This window comes from Eucyclogobius newberryi, unplaced genomic scaffold (assembly GCF_026437365.1).
Source record: "Eucyclogobius newberryi isolate DKJ021-1_F unplaced genomic scaffold, fEucNew1.0.hap1 SCAF_11, whole genome shotgun sequence".
NCBI classification, from domain to species: Eukaryota; Metazoa; Chordata; class Actinopteri; order Gobiiformes; family Gobiidae; genus Eucyclogobius; species Eucyclogobius newberryi.
The window spans coordinates 27291278-27304005 of NW_027315735.1; the positions used below are offsets into that span (position 1 = coordinate 27291278).

The 12728-nt window shown below is 40.3% G+C and overlaps 2 protein-coding genes across 9 annotated transcripts in view; one reads left to right on the plus strand and one right to left on the minus strand.

Annotated features, from left to right (window-relative positions):
* The window catches only part of ebf1a (EBF transcription factor 1a), a 311927-nt gene that overhangs the window by 209475 nt on the left and 89724 nt on the right, over window positions 1-12728 (minus strand). The gene's annotated exons all lie outside the window — the stretch shown is intronic.
* ablim3 (actin binding LIM protein family, member 3) overlaps window positions 8290-12728 on the plus strand; it is a 69856-nt gene continuing 65417 nt past the window's right edge. For all 8 annotated transcript variants that reach the window (XM_072439789.1, XM_072439790.1, XM_072439792.1 and 5 more), the window contains exon 1: window positions 8290-8497. In XM_072439789.1, the coding sequence (XP_072295890.1) occupies window positions 8485-8497 (13 nt within the window). In that variant the 5' untranslated portion in view covers window positions 8290-8484. The remainder of the gene's footprint in view (window positions 8498-12728) is intronic.

A 12728-nucleotide genomic window follows, 5' to 3' on the forward strand; every position in this document is an offset into this window, starting at 1 on the left:
ACGTAAAATGAAAGAAGTTCCTCATTCTGCAGCACCAGTTTCACCAGTTTAGTCAGCCGGGCAGATGTAAAGTTAGAGACAATATGTTGAAATAAGACAAGCTGCAGCTGGGTTTGTTATAGTTCGTTGCATAACTCGCATAACTTCATTCCAGCTGCAAAGAAAATACCTCTGACGACTAAATTACCTCAATGACAAAATACATAAACATCACGGGAGACACCCTTTTCACACCCAGACACAGAAGAGACTACATTTTATTTTAGAGTCATCATTGCGTATTTTTTGACACATAGTAAACCAGTTATAAACACAGAGGCAAATGTGACGTCATCGACACACTACATTTCAATTTATTTATAGACACTTATTATACTGTGCATTTTGTTTCTTATTTTGTGTTTGTACAGCACTTTGGAAGCAGTTTCTGCTTATGAAACATGCTGTAATCAAATTCAATTCGGATATAAATGCTCATTTTTTAGTGGGAGAGCGCTGACAGAAGACATTACATATGCAGAGTTTATTTACAATTGTATTTAATTGAAACAAATCCTTGAAATCCAAACTTCTGTAAATCATTGCTATAAGTTTGTTGCAGCAATAGCTCTTTATTTGCCTGTGCTTTGTCTCCACCTTTCCCATTGTTACCTTTCTTTTCTTTTTTTTTACATCTATTTGTACATTCACTTTGCGGGTCACGTCCGTCCCTATCTGTGCCAGAGGAGATAATAATCCCTGGGTTTGCACTGTTTAGGTTTTCCTTGTTTGGATTTTCTATGTTGGTTAAATATAAACTGCTGAACTGATTGTGTTTATCCCCGTAACCTCTGGTGAACCACAAAGTCACTGGCAGCGCAGACACGGCCCATTTATTCTGCACACTTTGCAAAACTATGGGCTATTAGTGCAACGTTTCTCAAAGACACACTGTTTCCACATACAGATGGGACAACAAATAATAATATTGTTTAGCGTGTTAGAAATGGTAGAAACTAATCGTCCGCAGTATGTTTCGTATCGCCAACAAAGATAATTGCTATTTTACCACCAGATTACGAAGAAAAAAGCAACTATTTCACGATGTTCTTGTCTGAATAGTAATTTTAATTTCAACAAACTACAATTTTATAGTATTTGTTTAAACATAGAAGTCATACATGATTAATAAAAATATGAATATAAGTGTCCACAACATTTTTTAAAGTATCAGCTGTTTTAATAACTATAACTTGTGATATTTCTCACTGTGGCCCTCAGAGGCAGCTGTTGTTGTGAATTTGGGCCTTACAAAAATAAATTGATTTGATTTGATTCGATTTGATATTCTCATTAATCGCAATTGTTTTGGCCATGATAATTGTGACACTGAAGTTTGGTTTTATAGTTTTACAGCTATTTTTAGTCCTGTTCTTCTGAAATTTGAAATGATTTTGTGTCAGTGCTTGGCTTAGACCTATAGATTTAGATTTTTAATGTTGGTTATGTGCATGAAAAATGAATGGTTAGGTTACAGTTTATAACACTGATAGTAGGGCTGTGCAAATATACTCTACTGAAGATATTGTCATTTCTTATTGTTATTTGTCTTTTTAATCGAGAAATCCACAGTCAGTCTGTCTGTCTGTGAAAGTCTGTGGTTTAAGGCAGAGTTCAGACTTTGAATTTGTTCAGTTTTCCTAATTAAATAACACTGAGAAAAAGCCTGTTTTGTTAACATTCAGGAAATCAATATTGAAAAGCCATGTTTTTAAAATACAAAATGCAATTGGATTGAATATCACAATCAACGAATTTGAGAAAATGAAATAAAGATGAACGTGTTTATCTTATTTATCTGTATTCCCCCTAAAGGAATCACTGCACAAGAGTTTGAGACAGAAAAAGGCCTGTGTGTGAAACAAATAGCACATTTCACAAACACAGATCCTTAACCATGAGACCAGACAAAGGACAGAGACGCAGAAGGTTAGTGAAGAATGCAGTGCTGATCTCTGCGTCTGATAGTGGACTCATGGCTCGAGTGTGACCGCAAAACAAAAGTTGGTCACAGAAAACAACGTCAGGCCTGTAATTACGGCAGAACGTGGGCATTAGTGGATTTGTCTGAGCGCAGAGAGAGATGCTTACATACAATATCCCTGATCGCTTACACTGCAATTAGACCGATTTTTACTACAATAGCAAATTGTACGTGAATGTTTAAGGATGCGCCACCACCTGCTTGACTTTTAATGTTACTGCTTTGACTTTCCACAGAATGCACGTCTTAAACAGCTAATGTAATAAGTTACAGGTCCGATCTAAGGCGACACAGATGATGGTCTGATTGCATGAATTTGAGGGTATTTTTTGAACAATATCTGCAATTTAATACATTCAAGATGATCCGTTAAGCTTATCACAAAGACTGTTAACATTTTAGACAGTGGTGATCTTATTGTGTTCTACCCTCGATCTTCATTCAATTCACAAGTTATTGTTTGATTATGTCAACTATGCGTGTGAAGGAGAGTACTACAGCCATAAGCAGCTGAAATATCCCCCCTGCCTGTGATATACCTGGAGGTAAAGGGGTCGATTATACCCAGGATTATATTTTGGTCATTTTAAACTCTGGGTATAATAATTGATTCTGGATTACGCCCCCGTGATAACTTGCCTGACCAGCCATTCCCAACACGTTTTGGCAAACTACTTATCAAAACTGTGTATGGGTCTGGGGCTCGACCGCTGCGTTTCAATTTCTAGGGCGGAGTTTAGAGAGAAGAGACAGAACCAATCACATAAACCCAGAAGTGACGTAAAAAACGCCACACGCTTCACCGGATATTACGTAGCCCATGTCAACAAGGCATGTTCCGCGTTATCCGTCCCCAAACGTGGAAAATGTCTCCTGAATCGTGATGACGCCCTTCGTATAACCGCATCTAACGCACGTTCATCATGACGAGTAGTGCGGACTTTCCTGATTGTTCAAACCGAAGCGAGAGCAGAAGTAAACACTCGGTCACGAGCCGGGTCACAAGCCGGGTCACGGGCCGGGTCACGAGCCGGGTCACGAGCCGGGTCACGAGCCGGGTCACGAGCCGGGTCCGTCATCTTGAATGTTTTGGAACGGGGGTGAAAAGCTACTTCCGTATCTCAGTGTGACGCGTTAAAACCTCCGACTGGGATTGGATAGGTAAATGGGTTACCGACGATTTCATTGGCTCTGACTCCGAATCCAGACCCTTACGCATTCGAACAGAATGTGGGCGGGGCTGGCGGGTCAGGCAACATGATAACGTGTTTCCTGGGGTAAGTTTGGCCTGAAATCGGGGCTCCTGACAGTTTAAAATTATGGCAACTCCATGCATTTTTACATAGTGTATAGAAGTAACCCAGGAACACGAATATGTGAAGAAACATTTTGAGAAACATGTCAGATAGATCCGTAAAGTTCTAAGGGGACGTGTTACTGCCATGTCAGTAAACCAGTCCTTAAGTATACTGCATGTCCACATCAGCAAATCTTCTTATTAAACTGACTGCAGATTCTGGGGACAAAAATGATTAATTAATGCACAGGTCATTTCTCATGCTGAAGCTTTGGATATGACAAGATTTGAGGAAAGTGACCAGCATTTATACTGACAAGAGTGACATTAGGAAAGAAAAGCACTACTTAAAAAGCTATATCAAATTATCAACAGCAACATTTCACATGCATCGTAGAGGAAAAGATACCTGGCGTTCTAGTTTATAATCCACTGACGTCTTTGCCATTTGTGACAGTGCACGGCTGACCTGGCGCCCTCCTGCCCTGGTCACTTTGTCCACAGGAAGCCCGTGTTCCTGTTTTTCTGCTCCCTCTGTTTGGATGACACAAGCGTAATATAGTGTTATGTTTGGACCATAACAAGCACCCAGGACCAAAGGCCACGAGGGCAGCCACCCACACGCAGCCACATCCATTCATATCACGCTCTCCCTGATAACAGCGATTGTCAGTTATGATGTGTTCATGATTGATAAACAGTTTTGATAGGTCGGGTTAATATAAATCAGTTGGAAAAGTCCAAAGCAGTGGACACAAACTTCTTCAAGTCTTAACTTTTACAGAGATAATCTGTGTGACTTTTAACTAAAAATATAAGATAAGCTGTTGTTGTAAATAGACATGGTGGAAAATACTATAATACAATTCTACTTAAGGAAAAGCAATAATATAATATTGACACATGCATAACTTTATGCATGTGTCACCTTCATGATTCCATAGAAATATGTGTTACTGCCAATTCTCCAAGTAGATTGAAACGTTTTATTCCATAATGTGTTTCTTCAGTGCAAAGAAATATATATATATTTTTTTTAAAAACATGAATTTATAAGTTCATTCACAATACAAATTGAAGAGAACTCTATTGGGGACCAAATTGCAACATTGTCTGACTCATGTTCACAATAAACTTTTATGAATCGAACCAAATGTCCAGAATGACACATCTCCCCCTCACCTGCAGAGGCGCTGTGTACAATACCTGGGTAAACCCCATTGTACTGTATTCACAACCTGCCACATATATGCATAAATGTCTTTTTGTCAGGAGGACAGGTGAGTGACAGGTGATCGACAGGTGAGTGACAGGTGAGTGACAGGTGAGTGACAGGCTGAATGCCCTGGATCACACAGAATGCCCAAGGTAAAGAAAATGTGATAAAAATCTCCTCACAGGCTCTGAAAGGTTTGGCATCATCACACTGCACAGCATATTACTGGCTGAATATAGGCCACTTTTCCATGTCAAAGCCAGTTTAAGTGTTATTTTTGTTCCATTTAGCTTTAGAATATTGTTATTTTTGTAAATATAATCACTGGTAATGGTGATATATTTTCACGTGATCATGATTAGACAAAGCAGGTTTATTTGTAGAGCACAAATCGTACATAAAGCAATTCAATGTACTCTACAGAACAGGAAAAATGCATTAAAATCACAAAGATGTGACAGAAATCACAAAATAATTTTCAGTCATGCACAGCAAAGCTGATCTTAGCCTAGATTTGAGCAGAGTAAAAGCCTGTCTCACATCTTCAGGACGATTGTTCCAGATTTTAGCAGCAAAAAACTGAAAAGCAGATTCCCCATGTTTAGTCCTGACTCTGGCACCAGCAGGAGGCCGGTCCATGTTTAGTCCTGACTCTGGCACCAGCAGGAGGCCGGTCCATGTTTAGTCCTGACTCTGGCACCAGCAGGAGGCCGGTCCATGTTTAGTCCTGACTTTGGGCACCAGCAGGAGGCCGGTCCATGTTTAGTCCTGACTCTGGCACCAGCAGGAGGCCGGTCCATGTTTAGTCCTGACTCTGGGCACCAGCTGGAGGCCGGTCCCTGAGGTCCTCAGAGTCCTGAGATGGTTCATATGGCACTAAGATGAGATGTACTTTGGTGCTAGGCCATGGAGAGACTTGTACACAAGCAGAGCTGCTTTAAAGTCTCTTCTCTGAGCCACAGGAGCCAGTGCAGAGACCTGAGAACAGGACTAATGTGATCATACTTCCTGGTTCTAGTCAGGACCCGAGCAGCAGCGTTCTGGATGTACTGCAGCTGTTTTACAGCTGGTTTGGAGAGGCCAGTGAGCAGGCCGTTACAGTAGTCTAATCTACTGGAGACAAATGCATGGATAAATAATTTCACCTTGATAAGAGCAGTCTCAGTGCTGTGATGAGGTCTAAAACCTGAGTGGAAAACATCAAATCAGTTGTTCTGCTCTCTGGTCTGTTTGCATTCTCTCTTCAGACGAATAGCATCAGAGTTCAATTAAGTCGGACCAAGACCGACCTTTCCAACCGGATCAGAGTTTGATTACCTAAACAAACCTAACTAACCAAACAAATCCTGATTTGAATATTGTGAATGCACCCTCAAAGTAATCCAGTACGCAGTGTTGTGAAGAATACTTTGAAAATTGGTTTATTTACAGAATACTCTATACCTGCATTAAAGTACCATATATATTTGAATGTATTCAGTTACTTGATCTAACCATTGTACTGTATTCTGAATCATTTCAATTTATTATAGTATGAAAACACAACATGGTTTAAAACTGTTTTTTGTTTCACTGTTTGTTATTCTTTTATTCATAAGTTATACACATTCACTCACCATTAAAGCATTTCAAATGTTTTCACTAATTGACGTTTGAATCCTAACATTCATTAATCAAGAACTGCAATGTATTCCATTAAAAAAAGTAACTGTATTCTGAATACCACCAAATGAAAACATATTTTTGGTTGATCTATTTAATCACTTCCCTAGACTAAGTTAACGTTGGTAAAGAAATAGTTATAGGTAATGGTAAAAACTTCAGATCCTCTTACTGTCCCTACAACAACTATTAATACAGTTATTCTTATACTAAACATTAACACAAGAGCCTTATGAATATAACATGGATGTTGATAGTCAGAGTATGTTTACAGAGCGATGGAGGACGGTGACTCTTACATCCCACTATTGTCCCGTTTCCTTCAGCTGAGCGCGCCAAGGCTTCCTCAGGACATGAGACGGACAAAGACTGCCACAAATGGATTAAACACAAGGCAAGAGTCAATAAAAACACTGCACAGATACAAGATACGCGCACAAAAAAATCATTAAAAAAAAGCATTGTTGAATCTAAAAATGTGCATGGACTTAATTTAGCAGCAGTGTGTTGATGATGAGTTTGAGGTATTTATAGACCACTACCTGCAGATTACCGGTCATTACCTTAGCAGGCTTATCCCAGTCTCCCAGCACTTTCATTAGTCTCCTTATGGCACACAACCCACGCTGCAAATAATCAAATAATCCAATTAAGGCATTTGCTTAAACTTTCCAGAAGGGGGCGGTGTCACGACAGTTTTAGCCACAAGCTCATCCTTTCACAGCCAAAACAGAAACATGGGCTTCTGTCAAAGTTACTAGAGTAGTCCACTTTTAGTAATGCTTTAAATAGTATCAAAACACAAGACTGTTACTGTTATTACTGACGTGAAGGAAAAAATCATTAATAAATCTAAAGAAAATAGGAATTAAGCCATGATGTTAAGTTATAGATCTACTGTCTATGGCCTGGAGTGTTTAGCAAATCTGAAATGTTCAAATACATAACAATATACTATAATAAATACATACAATACAACTTTGTAAGATGACGTGAATGATTATCAGGCCAGTGTTTCATTTGAATTATGCGTGTAAACGAACTATGAATGTGGAGTGTAGCTTATTGTTGTTTTCTCTGGTGATTCCAGTTCATGACACTGAATCATTTTAAATCGTAAACTGTTGTAAACTTTACCTGTAAATGTCCTCATCTGTCATTGTTCACTGTGCACTCGTCCTTTATTTACTTACAGACATTTAGTGATGCACACGTAGCTCGAATTAAAACAAGCTCGCCGTTTTTTACTCCATAGAAACGTGAGAATTACATGTGATGATAGACCTTTTTGCCCCTGAAGCTTTTCCCAGCCGCTCACAGTGACGTCGTCACTTAGTAACGGCTAAAGAGCGTAAAGCCCGCAAAAAATCACGACAAACACCGGAAACAGAGCACTTTATTTACGCGAAAAATAACTATTGACGACTTGTTTAAAAACGTCTCATTGATATAAAATGTCACTGATGCGCGTTTTAGATGCACACAACTCTTGAAATCAAACATGCTTATTTCAACAACCCTTTACCAAACTTAGTATCGATGTGTTTGGAAAAGCTTTAGCACTAGTGACAACTTATTGAAGTGATTTAGTGCCAGCTATGCATGTGTTATCAGGCAAAATTGATGACTCTGAATTGGCCCTAGCAAATGAATGTGAGAGTGAATGGTTGTTTGTCATATCTATGTCTCTGTGTTGGCCCTGCGACGAGTTGGCCACTGTCCAGGGTGTACCCCGCCTAAGGCCCGAAGTCACCGGGATATCCTCCAGTCACCCGCGACTCGGACGTTTGGCTTGAAGTATAAACGCACAACATAATCGCGTCTAAGAGATGACTTTATTCCGCTTTATTGTGAAGGCTGCTACCGGATGCTGCGCCCTGTCTCTACGCTGACTTTGCGCGCTGACAGCGGACACGCAGCCGGGAGCGAAAATGTGAAGGTGCAATCTGACTGAGCAGCAGCATCGCGTTGTCACTGGCGTCCGCTTCCACCAAAAGCCAACACCGCGCAGCAAGAGCCGGAGCTCCACTTTGGGATTTACAAACACTCATTTATTTTTTTTTCCACCTTTGTTAAATGTCTCCCTGGAACACATTTGTCTGTCTGGAATTGGACCGCGCGCGTTTCCACTGAGATGGAGTGAGCCAAGCGTCAATTAGCGGCTTTTACTGTCCCACTATTTATGCAAGTGGGAAGGGGCAAACTGCTCCACGGTGGTCGTCTCGCGCTGTATGGGATTGTTCTTGACGGAGACGCTTTGTTTCCCATAAGGACGCGTTGGGCATCATGAGTTCCAGCGGTAAGTCTTCTCCGCTCTTGCGCGCTCCGCTCGCGCACTTGAAAAGACTAATAATGAGCCACCGTCATTCGCTGTGATTCCATGCTGAGGCAATTAGCAGTAAGATTGTCATTACCAGGTGTAATGTAATGAGCTTTTACGCACGCACACGCTGTAGTGTCTTCTGTTTTTAAATCATTATTCACAATGAAACAATACAATGGCATGTGGCTGGACTGGAGGAACACGTAGTAAGCAGCGTGTCCACAAGTAGTTTCTCTCACTAATCTGGATAATAGACTCGGGGCAGGTTTAGAGAGGATACTTTGTGCTAAGAATAACACAGAGGTTTTTTTTTGTGTGTGTTCTTCTTTAACTTGACAGCTGTTGCTTGGTTTGTCCTGCTCAAATGGGTGCCTTCCTTCCCTTTCGGCCACATGCATTTCCCCAGTGTCAGAGAGAACGAGACCACCACATAATGTCATATAAAAGTCCACCTGTCTCGAGATGCTGCCAGCGCGCGCGAGGCTTGTCTCCCGGTGCGGCCCGCTGCTCCCCGGTGACAGCGGGGCGCGTGACGGCTGATGTTGGGCAGCTTTAGGGCCCCTGTTGTATGTCACGCTCATCCCAGACCCGGCCACGGGGTCTGACCTTACTATCAGCTGACCCGATCCCTGGTCAGCTGAATCAGGCTTTTTCCTCTCAGGGCGGCCGTCTGGATGTGTCAGAGTCTGTGTGTGTGGTGAGGGGAGATGCGTGATGGGGGATTCAAAGTTTTTAAGTCTAATAAGGCCATAATTGTGATGAAACTGTGGTGTGTGTACAATTGGTGATTGCGAGCTCTTTCTGGTGGTACGTGAGGTCCTCTACAGTTATAATATTGGTTTGATTTAGAGTCAATCCCCCCTGTTTTAGTTTTCCTTTGAATTGTTTAGTTTCTTGGTTTGAAATGTGATAAGTTCAATTTCAGACCGGGTTTATACCTAGTTTAGACAGTTTTAGACTCAGTACAGAGCTCAGAAAGCCAAAAGTTGTCATGGTACTTGGTGTGATATCCATGGAGACAAGCTGTTGGTGCCATCTAGCCGAGTTAAGGCAGATCTGTGGAAAGGTGAGCTTGCTAATAGTAAGAAAGTATGATATACATGTATTTATTTTGCATTAGAAACACCAGTGATTCAATAACACATTTCTAAAAACAAGATCAAACCCCATGAAGGTGATAGGAAGGTGATCATGTTATTAATAGTAAGCAAATCAATGTTAGTAAGTAAAGACGGAATGAAAAAAGAGGTAACTTATCATTGACTTGGCAAAAAGATTACTTCCCACTTACAAATGAATACAAAAGTGACATAGTAAAACTTGTATTTGATCATGTAACGCTTAAATACACCTCTAAACATCCACATAGACACTTTTCTCATGAGAATCTGTTACTCTATTTATTATTTATTCCTCATGACAGTTGTTACTGCTGACCTGACTTTCTAAAAACAGACAAACCCTAAAGCAGCAGCACATTCCTGAGCTGTCGAAAGGCTGTTTGAAGTTTACTTAAGTACATCAGGTCACATCCTCCCTGTCCTCTCCATTTTGACTGAAGAGACGAGATATATCGCTGCATCATTCATAACACAATCTACTCGGTTGTTGTGTGCTGGTACATTATTCATCCAACTTTCCAAACTCTTTGGCTCTTTATCGGTCCGTGTGTGAGAGTTGGGTGTGCTGGTTAGTGCCGTAGACCTTTAGACGCTTAGTCGATCAGTCAGTCGATGACTTCTTAGCGTCAACATTATTGGTCGATTATAGATGTGAATGAAAAAGGACAAAGGGACATCAGAAAGGAGAGATGGAGTTAGACAGTGGTGCAATTTGGGTCAAATTCAAGATTCAAGATTTAGTCCTGAAGGAAAAAAACACACATAAGACAGACGTGGATCATGACATACTGCATAGACACTAGAATAATACATGTAAAATACTACCTCCACAAACAATCACCGCTCTGCTCTATGGCCTGAATCGGGTTCACTGATACAGAAAGGAACGATTTGTATTCCTGGATACTTCGTTTTTCCAAGGACATGTATTCAACCAATAGTATCTTTAGTCTAGTACAGTCCTATTCCTGAGAGTGGCATTTTTGGCTCTTCTAATTGGGAGGGGCAGAAATGATTGATTTTTAAAAATGCGGTCAAACAGGATTCTACTAATCACTGCTATGTGAGTCGACTGTTGGGATCTGCAGGCCCCATCAACCAGGCTGTTTAGTGAAGTCTGAGAATCGACTGGCCATTCAAACACATACTACGCACAGCTTACTATGTTGAGGGTCTTCGGTCTCCACCTGGTTAGTGAACGCATTTTGTTCAATCAGCTTTTAACATTTAGATGGATTAAAGGGTTGTAGTTGATGATGCAAACTACTGGTTGACATAAAGACGTTTTGCATCGATTAGTGGACTAAATAGAGGTGTGTAGCCTGCAAATGCTCTCAAAAGTCAATGATCAGACTATATTTGACCTGAAATGCACTGACAGGACAAGAAAAAATGTGGTCAGCTGTACAGTGTATTTGTATGTATTTCCATTTTGATGGATGGAAATTCTTTCACATCCCAATAAGACAATTGGTCGACTAATACAAGTTTTTGTAGTCTAAGAAGCCATCAACTGACTAATCTAACAATCAACTAAAGGCTTACAGCTCTAATGGACCGTCTTCCAATATATCCATAATACCCCAGTAAAAAGAGGGGGTTATTCGTGCTTAAACAAAGGTCAATCATACAATAAAATATGAAAATCGTGCACCATAAATGAATGAGAGATTACACCAACTTAATAAACAATCATTAGAAGCCCTGTCACAATGTCTTTGTGCTTTAAAAGACAAATGGAACAAATTGTAAGGAAGAGAGTGAACATGAATCATTCAAGTGAAATATCATGTATATATATCAGTATGTTTCTGAGGAAAAAGACAGAGATATACTTAAATTGAACTTGTAGCAGCAGCTGAAGATGTTGATGTTCTCCTGGGAATTACACGTACGAAACGACACGTACGGAAGAAAAGTTGCGTGTTTGTTTGGTTTGCAATCCTTTTTCTGCTATAATTATGTATTTCCAATGTATCTCAGCCATTCCACAGCAGCAACTCCCCTCAAACAATAGATCCAGGGTCCGTGCCGCTTGGTTCGCACAGTGAGTAGGATCCTGGGAGAGGTAAAACACATGTTGATCAATACAGTGATCATTGAGCTCAGGGACTGGAGGGGAATCTGCAGACCAATACATCGGACGGCCCTGACACCGCACTCTCTCTGTTGTCGAGAGTTCTCAACTCAAATCCTCCGCGTGCAGTTATTTATCGCTCATTTAAGTGCGGTTAGTAGATCATTCTGCTGACAAAAGATGAGATTGCAGGAGTCATAAAGTAAGAGGTGACGATGTAATGGCACCCAAGGTTGAGAGAGGAATCCAGTTTATCAAGATATTAAGAAGCACGGTACAGTATATGCAAATTTGGAGGCAGGTTTTGAAGAACGGCAATGAGGAAGAGGAAGTATCATGCAAGAATGTACAGTAGAGCACAGTCAGAGAACTAATGTGTGTTGAGGTTTAGAAGAAGAAGACTTTTTGCATTTGAATGTATCGGTTTCGCAATTAGATTTGTGATTTATGTTTTAAAAGTCACAGTTACAACAAATATTAGTCACATCCAGAGCACGTTTGATCTTTTCTTCATCCAAAGCCTCATACTGTTGGTAGATTTATTGAATGTCACTTCTTTTAATTATGATGGTGGGCTGATATTTTAGATAAGATAAGATAAGATAAGATATTCCTTTATTGTCCCACATGGGGAAATTTCATTGGTGCAACGCAGGTAGATACAGAGGTAGATACAGAAGAACAGATCACTTATAGGAAGTCTGAAAAACACTTTCAGTAGAAGATCTCCTATAAACAAAAAAATTCCGATCTCAATTCTTTTTTACCAGGTTAAATAAAGGTTAATACATTAATATGCTTTACATTTGCAGCTATTATGCTTTTCTAACTACAAATTCAGTTGTATTCTTGTTCGATTCAGGACGTTGTATAGTCTAGTTGAGGAGTAACATCTCTTTCCATCGATCCTGAAATCTCACAAGTTGAAAACCCCCCAAAAATCTACTCATAATTGAATAATTGATGCAAACAAACTGCACTGTCTGGAGCATATGATTTGCTGTTTCAA